The sequence below is a fragment of the Apis florea genome, unplaced genomic scaffold, assembly GCF_048593485.1.
Source record: "Apis florea isolate Af1SG1 unplaced genomic scaffold, ASM4859348v1 contig_3496_pilon, whole genome shotgun sequence".
In the NCBI taxonomy this organism is placed as follows: domain Eukaryota; kingdom Metazoa; phylum Arthropoda; class Insecta; order Hymenoptera; family Apidae; genus Apis; species Apis florea.
Window position 1 is genome coordinate 3549222 of NW_028256773.1, and position 14516 is coordinate 3563737.

The window sequence follows — 14516 nt, forward strand, 5'->3', positions numbered from 1 at the left end:
AGAGTGGAGACGCGCTGTGGAAAGATCGAATGATAGAAACTGCCTTGTGTCCTTTCAGGTTATGTTGTACAGAACGCTTCAGAGATAGTGTAGTGTATAATAGAGAAAGATCGAACAATGAAAGCTGTTTTGCGTTCTTTTAGGTTATGTTGTGCAGATAAAAGAGAATTATTTAACAGAATGACATATATTGTGGAAAGATCGATACTGTCTTATACCCTCTTAGGTTATGTCGTATAGAGCGCTTCAGGGATAATGAATGTATAATAGAAAGACCGAACGACGAAAATTATTTTTTATTCGTTTAGATTAGGTTAGATTGTGCAGAACGTTTCAGAAATAAATAAGAAAGGATTATTTGATAGAATAGAGGTGTATCGTGGAAAAATCGAACGATGAAAACTGTTTTATGTTCTTTTAATTTATATTGTACAAAGATTCAGAGATAAAAGGAAATTGTTTGATAGAATAAATATGTATCGTGGAAAAATCAAATAATAGAAATTGGCTTGTGTCCTTTTAGATTAGATTAGATTGTACAGAGCGCTTCAGAGATAAATGACAAAGGATTGAATCGATAGAATTGAGATGTGTTGAAAGATCGAATATACAGTTATTTTGTATCCTTTTAGGTTACGTCAGGTTGTATAGAATGTTTCAGAAATAATGGAGGATTGTTTGATAAAATAAAGATATATCTTGGAGACTTTGTTCTTTTGTGTTAAGTTGTAAAGAGGAAGTAACAAGTGATTATTCATATATTGATTCTTATGTTGAAACGCTTGTACAGAGCGTTTCAGAAATAGCTAAACTTATGAATAATAAGAAATTATGATTTTTATCAAATAGATTAGAATTCTAATTCACATTAATCGTGCAAAAAAATTTCTTTTCCCAAAAATGTGCATTTAACTGAAAACAATATCAGATCTCCCCCTATCTCCGCGTTCACAAAACATCCAAATTCGCATCATTATTCTCGAACAAGTGATGCCCCCCTATGGACATTTACGCGCGGATCCAATCGATCGTTGGTCATTCTCATAATAGCATCGAGGCATCAGGTCGAGACATCAAAGTGGCCAAGTGGAATTAATATTCCCCTGTACTGCCATCGCTAAATCGAATCTCACAATGGATGTGCCTCGGTATAATTCGGCAAACGATCGACATGTTCGCTCGTTTCAAAAGCTACGGTCACCGATTCGATCGAAAGGACAGAATCGAATGGAAAGTTTTTGGACGGGGGATGAGGTTATTCGTAGCAATTTTGCTTCCATATCTGAAATTCAATTTCCTCGGGCCAAAAGCTGTCGCGGGGGAAGTCTGTCATCAATGGCGGCGCGTCATGGGGCGCGAAAGGGAGAAGAATGGAGGATGGAACCGTGGAAAAGGCGTGTCCTCGCCGATTTCACTGACCTTGAAACGTATTGTTAACCCTTCAATCGCTCTCTGGAATAATTATAATCGAACGAACGCTAAACGATATTTCTCTTCCGCTGAATTATTTGCATCAACATATTATACAATTTTGAAAAAAGTGTTCAATTTAACTACATTTTGAACAACTTTTTCCTATATATTTTTAACAATAATCTTCGATTATATGCACAGAAATCAAGATTTTAGAAACAAATGTGAATATTCTTCGACGTGCGATCGAATCGAAAATATTATACTTGACTAAAAATCGGATGATCGGTAAATTCGTCGCGACGAAAAGATTAAAAAACGATCCAAACTTCCGAACGATGGATATCATCTGCACGGGAAAAACTTTTTTCACCGAAAAAACTTCATCGAAATCACCGACGACGATTCACCTCCCCAGCATAACATCGACCTTCGATCGACCGGCGTTCAAACGTTAAAACGTCGCTTAAAAAAATATATATGTCGAAACTTGGAAACTCGGAACCTCGGTGACGCTTCAAACCACCGTGAAAGCGGCTTCAAAGAGTCCGATTAAAGAGTCTGAGTAGGACGATCGAGGAGGCGTCGCGACTCGTTGTACACCGTTGTCTCCCTTCCAACAATTTGATGGAAAGTTTCGAGGGAGGAGGAGGGAGGGGGGGTGGAGGGGGGCAGGGCGAGTCCCGAAAACGAATTCGCTCGATGGAGGGAGGAGGGGGGAGGGGGGGAGGGGAGCAAAGTTTGGGAAACTTAGGCAACGATGAACGCTTAATATTTCACGGGGAAGTCAGGTGAACAAAATTCGATAATCGATACGGATGACACGGTTAAGGGTTCATTGGCCGTTGTGTTCCATGCTCGTCGCTCTCTCTCTCTCTCTCTCTCTCTCTCTCTCTCTCTCTCTCTCTCTCTCTCTCTCTCTCTCTCTCTCGTTGAATCTTTCACAGGGGGAGTGGGTGGGGGAGAGTTGGGTGCTTTTGTTTCGTGATCAATGAAATTGCTGTAACGGTGTTAGATCGTAAGGGAAGGGGAGGAGGGGCGAGTTTGTAATTTAAACAGGGGAAATGTGATTTGAGTTTGTTTGGACGGGAAGTTTGAGTTGGATGAAATGTGCGATGTGGATTTGTAAGGAGTGATATGTTCTTTGCTCGATGGAAAAGAGGTGTATGAAAGATTCGTTCGTGGTAAAATTGACTTTGACAAAAGTTTCTCGTCGTTGAATCGTCGGATGGGGGGGCGTCAGTACATTTTGTCAGTGCTGTGTTGCGAATGAAATTTGTAAAACGAGTCGAAGATGAGGGATTAAATGTGTCGTTGAATAATGTTTTTTATGCATAAGAAAGAATATAAAAAGAAGAAATTTTTGGTATTGAAGAATTGGTATAATTGCGATTTTAGCAATCGACAAATAAACAATACAATTTTTGCATAGAAAATGTTTCTTCTGAAATTTGACGAGTTTCCAAATTACGCAATGTAATCTCAACAAGAAATCATTATTTTCTTTAAATGATATATCGATGTAGATATTATTCGTTTTATATTAGGACAGGGAAGTTGAAACGTTATAAAGGAATAATTTCTTGAAAGAATTCTCGTCTATGGATAGTCGGAAACCAGATGATCGGTGAATGTATATATCATAGTGTGATCCATTCACTGGTGAAAGTATACTTGTAATTAATGAACGTTTTGAAACATTGAAATATGATGTAAGATTTCTTCATCGTCTTATAACTTAAACTTACTTTTCCCAATCAGGAGAAAAAAGTTTATATGTTTCTTTATATAGACACCTATAACACTTGTAATTTGTGATTGAACAAATTTCAATAATATTAAAATAATATTAATTATTGTTAACGAAAAAATCAAGAATGCTTTCACACAAATAAAATATCGTATAAATCAATTTTATACAATATAACAACTGTAATAGCTATAAAACAGCAATAATTATTATTATAATTAACGTAACACTGCCATTATTCTAGAGATCCCTAGGGATCCCTAGAATTGTCACTAATCATTCTACGACGAAAAAACCAGAACGATCAATTTTTTAAAATTTTCCTCTTCCTTTAAATGCAAGGAACGATAATTCTTTGAATAGAATTGTATAAAAGGAGAATTTGTTAAAATACACTACCTCAAGAATGTCGTTTACACGAGTTCGAGTCGAAAATCCGACCAAGAGCATCGAACCGACATTAGCTAGCTGACTTTTGGCAAGTTCGGTGGGCAGATTAACGATTCCAGTGGAATTCTTCTGCAAACCCGCGGAAGTGGCGGTAAACTTTTATCTTTGCATGCAAGAAAGTTTGGGGGACGCACGTGGCGCGATTACGGAAAGGGCCGCCATCACTGTTCCAGTATTGCCCCCTGCCGTCGTCCGTGGGAAGCTCGCGCATCTAATATATATAGCCGCTAATGCAAAACCCATAATTATCACAGGCGTAGAGAGAGAACCCTAAAGTGATGTTCCATTAACCGCAAATGGTCCAACCCGAATTTCTATTTCAGACTGGAACTCGGCGCTATTTATCATTCTGAACGGTACGAAGGAGGAGCACTTGGACATGCTGGACGGTGGTATTATTCAGCGATTACTCGAGGAAAAATGGAAGACCTTTGCGCGGGTAAGTGCGTCCACGTGACAATATTCTCGTCTATCTATCCTTCCTTTACCACCCATTTTTCACGAATTCTTCCCTGGCCGGAACCACCATCTTCGCTCGAGGAAAACAATGGTGTCCATTAGACCGTTCTAGGAATTCCCCACGCTTAAAGAATTTAATTGATATTTTCTCACCGGAGAAAAGAACGGGTCCAATTTAATAGGCGCATAAAATTGAGGGGGAAAATATGTATTTCGTACGGTGAAGAAAGAGTGTTTTTTTTTGTGTATATCTTTTTTTATTCCATATTCATGAAAGTACTAGCGAATGATAAAAAATTTAATCGATATATATATATATATATGCGCGCTAAATACAACGATGTGCAAGTATTTTTTTGTAGAAATTTGAGCGATTTATACAGCGATTTCACGTGACCTTGTTTTTGATATAGGGGAAACTAGAATTTAGGTAACTAAGATCTATGTACATAACCTATATATATCCTTATTTTTTTCCTGCGTTCATAGTTGCATTATTTATCAGCATGGTTAATTTGCTACTACCTATCATTCTGGTTCGATATCGACATAAAGTATCGATATCTATCGAAAATGAAGTTATACACAGTTGACTTCAAAATCCATTTTCTAGGAAATGAAGTCTTATTTTAAGAAATTTTATACTTACTTTTTTTTCTTTTTCTATTTCATATATACTAAAATCTAGGTGATCTTTAAACAACTTAAGGAATTGTTGCAACAGAGAAAAGTCGACTTGAATTAACGCTTTTTAAATGTACTTAAATTTAATTACACGGAAGGGGAATGGAACGGAGAACATTGCTTATATTAAATTTATCAGAATAGTAAAATGCATTACACAACATACCTTACGTACTTATATCCGATAAACTGTTTCATTAATTTATTCTCGTTACATTAAAACGGAATAATTTAAGAGAAAATAAAAATTTTGCAAAAAAAGAAAAAAGAAATTATTAATTTATTCGAATCAAATATCGAGTCCTCCTATTACATTCAACCAATTACCTTTATCTTTTTTCTAACATCGTCTCCTTCATTTCGTATTTTATTAATTTCTAAATTCAAATTCAAAATCATCAATCCAATTTACATTAACCACATTTATCTTCCCGTATTCGTTCAATTAAATTCTTCGACAACGCCAAAAGCCGTCAAACGCCGAATCATTAACGTCCTTCTCCATCATCGAAAATATTCACAACCAAGTACCCATAGCAGACGCTAAAATCGTCCATTCCCTTGGAAATTTTCCCACCCTCTCACGTACGTCGACTCCCCTCTCCCTCCCCTCCCCTTCCCCAGTAATCGCGCAATTATAATTGGATGTTGGCACGCGTCAAAACTGTCCTAATTGGTCGTAGAACGCGCGTGAAGAAATGTGTTGAACGGAAATTTTCGCCGCGTGAACACTCGCCGCCCGATTTCAAAATCGTCCCGTTTCGGTGATTATCGAGTGACGTCGAGTAGACGTTGGAGTGACTCGGTGAAAACGATTGTCACTCGCGTGCTCGACAGCGAATCGAGTGGCATCGACAGGGTTATCCACGGTTTTGGACATTGAACGTAGGCGTGCGCGATATTTATTTCGATCGACCGCAGCGCCACCATCCAGCAACGAGATCGGCCAATGAATGATCTCGGTGGAACGACGATGGTCGTCCATGTCCGATTGATTCGTGAACACCACGGAGAGGCCGATAGCCCTTCGAAAAGAGCTTAATGAGCGGTTAATTTTTAAATCGGTGGATTTATCTCGACGATGATTTTTGGAGATTCATCTTGATAACGGAATAATGCTTGGTTTACGGTACGTTGATTATATACATGTTGTATTATATATTGTTAATCGGATTGTTTAAATTATATCTTTAAACAAATATGTAATGAAGAAACGTATCGATATAATTTGATGTATTATTTTTAATTTTGAGAAATTTTAATTTTATATCCATTAGCATAATAGTATTTTATACGCGTTCATTTTGCGTAATTTATAAGCTGCTGGATGTAAATTGATTTTATAAATTATCATAAAATTTATATTGTCCATGTTGTATCAATAATATCGTTATATGAATAATACATTATATGTTAATTCGAAAAAGAAATAATATAGTAGATTTTTTATTAACTCTATTAATATACAATTTAACGTCATATTTTTATTCTTCGAGAAAGAGAAAAAAAGGTATTAGTAAAATAAAGAGATTGAGGGAAAATAATTTTTACAAAATTAGTAGCGTGAAACAAACTTATTTCTCTTTAAATTTATTTCACTTGAAATTTTATAAATTGCGTATCATAGCTATACACGTATATTTTCGAAGCTTTTATTAATTACTTTAGCTAATTTCTGTTCAACTGTTATTTAAAGCAGCTTTCAAAACGTGCGCACAAAACGTTAAAAGACCATGGATACGTAGAATTTATTAAAAATTTCATATTTAAATATCACTGATTCTATTTTCCATATCGAAAATGAAAAAAGTTATATCGTAACCACCGATGCGAGCATTATTTTGAAAATTGTTTTTAATAAAAATAAAAAAAGACTCGGTCGAGATAACAGGAAATTAAAAAAAACAAAAAAAATGTACATGAATTTTCCGAGAATTTTGCTTTCAATTTTTCCATCGTTCAAGTTTTTTTTAAGATCATCTAAAATTGTATTTTTTGTATCTTATATATGCTTTTAATTTTTATTCATTACTACAATTATTAAAAAAATCTATGGTAATAGATTATATTAATTCTATTTACAAAATTCTAAACGAGATGATAAATACTCTAAATTTACTTCATTTTACTCTATCATTATACTAATGAACAACTACTATTATACTATATACACATACACACACTATATACTATCTGTTACTGCTGTTATATATATAAAGTATAGAAAATAAATTGATTCATTGTTATGAACATCCACTTGTAACTTGTAATGGAGTTAATGGAACATCCTGTACGAGTATGGAGAAACATTATAATGGTATAGCCATCCATGACGTATCCCACTTATAGTACTAATCACGACCACGTTTAAACCACATACAAGCGTCAAATGACCAATTATATCATGATACTGTACACAGAGATTAGCACGGTGTAATGTAATTAATCACGAAGCATATTTGATGGTAACACGTCATTAGACCAACTTCACGGATGGTCGAGAATATGTGATACTTGAACATTTGCAAATATCTCGTATAATACGTTAATTGAAATAACGCAATAACTTAACCTAATCGACAGTTTGTTGTTTTGTTCTTGCAAATTTTGGGATTTCCGTTTCGACGATTCATAGCGTAGATATATTAGACGAATTATAGGTTATGTTATGAATAACAGCGATAACGAATATATTCAATAAAATGACAGTCAAAAAAATACTTGGATATTGTAAGGTTTTATAAGTTAGATTTATTAGATTTATTTTTTTTTATTTTAATCTTTAAATTTTATATGTTTCAGGAATTATATAGAAATACGAATACTTATAGGAATATTTAATTGCAGATAAACATAGAATATCTTACAAATAAAAATAATAACGTAAAAATTAAGCGACATACCAATTTTTGTTCAATTTCTTAACAACTTAACCTCTATTTTTCCTCAACTTATTCTAACTTTAACTCGGTTAACGCATATATTTCTTATCTTCGTCCATAATCATGCACATTCTTTTTTTATTTCTAGTGCAACTATTTATGAAGCACACTTTCTTTTCTTCATACTTCTAAAAAAGTAAAGAATTTGATATTTATCAAATCTACCTCTAATCTGATCATGCAATTAAAAAATATAGAACAATTCTATAAATATCACTTATATGAAAGTTGCAGTTTTTAAAACGACTAATCATCTTGGCATTCCATCTGACGTCCTTGTCGCTGGCAGTGTACCTGAGACCTTCCAACACAGATGCTCAACTCTTGAAATGGCCGGAAGAAATCACGGAAGTCGCACGCACGATCGCCGAGTGCATCACGGTGCTAGGCGTGCTCAGTTATATTCTGGTCCAACTAGGTGGCGAGATCATCAACATTGGTCTCCTGTCCTTCATGAAACAGTTGGTACGTGAGGATTTCGTTTCCTGGTTCTGTTCATCCTGTCAGTTGTGAAAGTAAAGTTGCATTCTCATCGAAGTAACGAGAAATTGTATTTTAATAGCAAATCGCAGAAACACTATCGATATCCAAGAAATATAACAAAAGAAATATTTGAATTCTACTTGAGATTTTTTGTTACAAGGAATCTATAGACATTGGTGTGTTTCATATATAATGGTTTATAACCTAATTGATAACTTATAAATTTGACAATTTATAACTTCTTTTATGCACTTTTCCCATTATAAAATAAATTAACTTTTACAGATATTTTAATAAAATGATATAAAAATTAAAATGTGTAATCAGATAACAATTTGTACAAATTAAAGAAATATTTGTTTTTATTTTTATAACGTATGTTTAAATGAATATTCAATAATTTAAAATAGAAAGAGAACTAAATAACTACTTTCGATTGGCAATAGATGAAGAAACTTTCGAGAAACGTTAATAAAAAATTCCTCCTTGTTACTTCAGTGAGAAAGAGGCTTTACACTCTAGCAAAATGCTTTCATGACCTGCTATTTCGTGGCCTGATATCTCGCATGGATCGACGGAGGCAATTTCGAATCTTCGAATCGCACCACGACTATTGGAGGTTGAGCAAACCGAACTATAACGGGTTACGAGTATAGTAGAGGAATAGAAGTATTTTGTTGTGAATGTAGTGCACTTTCATGTATGAACGATTCTTTTTTTTTTTCACTAGTTTGGTTGGCTAGAGCGTGTGCGGGATTTTAATCGTTAGTTTGATGGTACGTTTTATTTTTTATTGAAAAAAATTTAATTTTATTGCAGAATAAATTGATTGAATTCAAATATATTTTAAATATAATAAAAAAAAAAGATAAAAAAATGGAGATATAAATCATTTTGGGATATTATTTATTTTTCTAATTTCATTTTCGATGAATAAAAAGAAAATATAGTCTCAAGTTTAGAAATATATTGATTCAAAAGTTTAAGCCAACTTAACCTAATCTCAATTAACATATTTCGTAAGATCAAAGCAAAATGGAAATAGATTCGTCGTTCATGCCAACTGAAAGAAAAAAAATTGCATCGTTTATCTGGGAAGGCATTGTTCACGAATTAATTTCTCACTAACGGCCAAATTACTCGTAAATCGCACCACTCATTTAGCATTCTCGTACAGACGAATACGTAATTCGTAATTAGCCTGACTCGCTCAATAGACATTGAGTGTACGATATAATTAGGATGACGTGATATGCGATTGTATCGCGAGTTATTAATCGCGATCGCGTATCAACCATTCATGGAATCCTCGTAGAATCATTAAGAATTACTTCCCAAGGAATTTCGACTTTAAACTTTAGAACATAAAGTTACTATAAAGTTACTATAATAATTAATATATAGTAACATAAGCCTTGACAAGAACCTTATATAATATTATAATAATATTTCATATATATATATATTTTCTAAATGTTTTTTAGAAAATTCTATTATCATTCAATTCAATAAAATCTCTACGTTGTTTCAAAAATAAAACAAAAATTGAATCTCGATTCACCACGAAGTGAGTTTGAAAAATTGTTAGGAATTAAAATTTTTGTAAATTTCACTTCTCGAAACGAAAAAAACAATGAAAAAAAATATTTTGAGAGCTTGTAGTTTCAAGACCTCGTAAAATTTTATTTCACCGATTCAAGTTTTGTAGAGGTGAAAATCAGATTTCGATCTAATTTTACTCATGATGCTTGATACGTCGTAAAGGTTAAGACGGAATTATATATATAAATATGTATAGATCATTTGGTTGGCGACGTAACGCGTTGCCACGTACCGAAATTCCATGGCGTAATATCGATTCCTCTGCGGGGAAGCCGTGAACCGTGCAAGAATACGCCTTTGACAGTTTCGTCTGCACATTTACCTTACAGAGTCACGAGCCCGCCAAGCTCATATTCTTGATCAGCAACCTGCTCATACTCGCGTGCATTCCATGTCGTCTTGCCGGTAATAGGCATGCGGAAGACGCGATACTCATAGTCGCTGTGCCCGGCTCTTGGTTCCTTCTCATGTTCTTCGCTGGGTGAGTGACGCACTGTATTCTTAATTGCTAGGGAATTTCTAATTTCTAGCCTAGGGTAATTCCAAGAGAAATGGATGGTGGAAATGATTTTTTTTTTAAATATTATTACAATATATATATTTTTTTAATATTTTTGAATACAAGCATCGTAGATTAGAGCAATTATTTTTTATTTTTTTTAAAACGTAAATTATTTCTAAAAATTTTAGAGAAATTGTTAAATGATAAAATTTAAAAAGAATCTATATTTATCTCTTAGATTTACCCTATGTTTTAATCTTTAGAGAAAATCACTATAATATAATTTTCTTTGTAATGTTGTTTTCTTTATTATTAATTTTATTTATTTAATATTATATAAATATATTTACGTATTTCTTTACGTATTAGAGATACGTACATGTGATATTTTCGTGGAAAGTAGAAAATACATTAGGAAATTATATAAAGCTTCTTTGCTTAACTGATGAGCTGGTTGATGTATTACTGATGGATTACTTGTACTTCAAAACATGTTGCCCACAAATACTAATTGCATTAGCGACAAGCAATAGAACGATTGCAACACATTTCAGATTTGTGAACTAATCTTTTACACGAAATAGAATTATTATATAGATTCTTATGGTTGAAAAGAAGAAGTCCTTTTCAGAGGGAAGTTCTCAGATTAATTTACTTTAATATATATTTCACGCTTATTTTACTTTCTGTATCTCTTCTGCGAGGCTCTACGATTAAATTGAAATTAATAAAAGAATTAAAATGAAAGGATAAAGAAATTATAATTTTTTAAAATTATATTACAATTTAATTGAATTCTTCAAAATATTTTAATTTTGTTTAAAAATATATGAAAAATAGTAAATGTATATTTTTTTCTTATAAGTAAACATGTTAAAATTATTGGAAAATTATAATTTCAAATAGATTAACTTTATGCACTATATACATATTACTGTATTTTATTTGCATATTCTTCAAAACTGATTATATCGTAACGAATAAATTGTCGATTGGTGAATAATTGCATTAAAAATATTGACGTGAGTCATAGTCAACCTTCAACATTTATCGAAGAATGAAACATTGTAGCACAAGGAAAAAAGATAAGAATTCATCGTTTGACGTTAAAATTAAATTTAAAAAAAAAAAAAAAAATTCTATAAAGTTTTAACATCAATTTAACTTTTATGCTTTATCAATAATTAAATTTTAATTATTTAATTTAATTAGTTTTTTTTTTTTAATTTAATCTTGAATTTTTAAATTTCTCTCAAATTCATAAAATAAAGCAATTTTATACACTAATTTGATTCTATCGATTAATTTTATAAATTTTCATTTCTCATTTTTTTCTTTTTTTTTTTTGTTATTCGTTTAAAATAATCGCATATCTTGTCCCCTTTGGCCATATTACCACGAATTCATCCACACTAGACATCCGTTGCAACAATTAGCCGCTAAAATTTCGCGTGTGACTGTTTCATTAATCGCGAAGGATTTACAAACGGAACATTTATCTAACAAGACTTAACTCTCTATGTGCTTCGTTAATAGAATGTGAATTATTAACGATATTACTTTTTGCTAATAACACAAGGGTTAACCACATTGTCCAATGAACGCCATTGAAATTCTCTTGGTGGTTTATTAACTTGGGGGAGAAAATATTCAGGAGAAAAATGATAAAAGAATGGCCGATAAGTGTTATAGCGCTTGGTCATGCAATATCGGTTACATTTATTACCAAGGAGAAATTTACCAAAGTAAGAAAATGTGGTTGTAAAAGACTTTAAATTATTCTAGAAAAATTGATCGAAGTGATTAAATATTAAAATATTTTAATCGAAATAATAAATTATTAACAAATTATCGTAGAAATTTTGAATAATAAATTAGACAAATATTGGTTTTCATTTTTAATAGGGTAATAGGATTAATTTTCATTTTGGAAATGGGAAATGATTTAATTTATATAATTCGAATAATTAACGATATAATTAAAGTTAGTAGTTTCTATGTGAAATAACTATGAATTATATTATGGATTTCTCGAATTATATGTAACGAGTATGTCATAGATTTAATCGATTTGTATTCAAAATTATTAATTTCATTGATAATAGCATGCATACGTTTGAATCGATACATAACATATACATTTATTACATTTATATTACAAGTCAAATATTTTGTTAATAATTGAAGGTTTTGATTACCCAATAATTCTAATTATATTATAATTCTATCAAATTATTCGATATAACTTTTGAAAAATAATAGGAAAAGATTACTCAAAGATTATTTTAATATAATTCGCAACACTGCTTAAAAAAATATATATTATTATTAAATAATACACACATATACATATATATTTATTCTAATAAGACAATGAATAGATAAAATAAAAAAATTAAATATTCATTATTGGATAAGTTATTACGTAAACTATTCCACGTAACTAAATAAACGATTATTCGAAAAATTTATTATGTAGTTTTTCATATCTTTTCAATATTTTAGATTTTTTAAAAACTTTAAGAATAATTTAAGATAATAATTTATAAATATTTCTCCTTCATTATCTAAAATTGTTATAATTTTTAATATTGTATTCAATGAAATTTTAAAATATATCAAATACTCATATATATATGTGTGTGTATAATTAGAAAAATGAAAAAAGATATTCAAAAGTTAATATTTCAAATAGAACACTATATCTTTTTCATTTATAATTGATATTTATAAAAACAAATTCAACGACTTACATAACCTCATTCAACGCAACAAAAAATCATAAGGGGCGAAATCATATCCAAACAAAAAATGGCCATTGACGATCTTCTTTCCTATAATCATCCTAAATAAAATCCTTGCACTAGCCTACACACACACACATATATACAAACACACACACGCGCATACAAATTTTTCTTCACGAGGTAGCGCGAACAGAGGAACCAGAAGAAAGGCATTTATAATCGGTTGGATGATAGCGCCTCCAGATTTCAAACCTCTTTTCACGTGATTTACGACGAGATAATGCCGGCTATTTCGCATTACCATACACACGCCTCTCTTGGCAAACGTTTTTCTCCATCTCCGCGTCCTTTTCGCGGCCACTTTTCTGCAGATATTACTGCAGAACTTTTCTCCTTCCCTCCTTTTCTTTAGGCAGAACCCAACCACGCGGACGATGACTTCTTTTCTATCTTTCCACGACTCTAAGATTTTCGAGCCGAAAAAGACTTCTCTTTAAGCCGAAAGGCCTCGCTAGAGTCGCTTTGAGGAACGTTGGTGATGGTTTGCTGCCATCTATCGAAACTATTTCTCGAAAAGGAATAGTATAAGATGGTAGTGCATCTCATTTTTAGATTAGGTTCGTATTAGGTTAAGTTAAGCTATTTTAGCTTTAATTACAAATAAATGATTAATGCAAATTACGTGGATAGTATGAAGTATTCCATTTTATTAATTTTTTTATTCATTACGTCGTATTATGTAAATATTAATTTTTATGGAAAGTAAGATTAAATAATTGAATGTAAGAATTAAGAGATATTAAAAAATATTGAATTTACAAAGGAAAGAATTTCTAAGTATTATTTATGCTTAACGACTTAATTATGAGAATGTAAACAATTCAAAATTTACATTTATATAAAAGATAATAAGAATTTTCATATTTTAAATATGAAATAATAATATATTCATGATGTGTTTTATCTCTGATGAGGAATTGAGTCATATGGAAATTATTTTGAAATGTTCATATTTAAAAATTAATATTTAAAGAAAGAATAGTTTTCTATATTTTTATATTCTCTGGTTTTGATTTCAATTTTAATTTATGATTAATATATCGAAATAATCTATAATAACAGCTTATTTAAACTTTTATTTTCTTTGGATCTATACCACTTTAATTCTTAGTCTTTAATATAACGAAACAGAAATGAAATATTTTCTTAGCAATTAACAAAAGTGAGAAATTGGGAAAAAAAATTTTCCTATTTATAAATAAAAAAAAATGTTACGGATTCAAAATTTTGCTATTTATTACACATTAAAAAAAAGAGAGAGAGAGAGAGAAAGAAAAAAACGAAAAGTTTTAATTGCAATTGACAGTAATGAAAGATAAAATGAGGATGATAGAATTAACGACACGGTGTGTCGCGCGTCGAAAATGTATTTTCTTTATTGGAGCAATATTACGTAAAAGCGTTTCTGCATTCCGCCATGTAAT

At 31.5% G+C, this 14516-nt stretch overlaps 1 protein-coding gene across 3 annotated transcripts in view; it reads left to right on the forward strand.

Moving 5' to 3' along the window:
• The window catches only part of iav (transient receptor potential cation channel subfamily V iav), a 48130-nt gene that overhangs the window by 5063 nt on the left and 28551 nt on the right, over positions 1 to 14516 (forward strand). For 2 of the 3 annotated variants that reach the window (XM_086913232.1, XM_086913231.1), the window contains exons 3-5: positions 3937 to 4052; positions 7927 to 8163; positions 10113 to 10264. In XM_086913232.1, the coding sequence (XP_086769358.1) occupies positions 3937 to 4052; positions 7927 to 8163; positions 10113 to 10264 (505 nt within the window). The remainder of the gene's footprint in view (positions 1 to 3936; positions 4053 to 7926; positions 8164 to 10112; positions 10265 to 14516) is intronic. The other variant, XM_012494591.3, reaches the window with a different exon arrangement.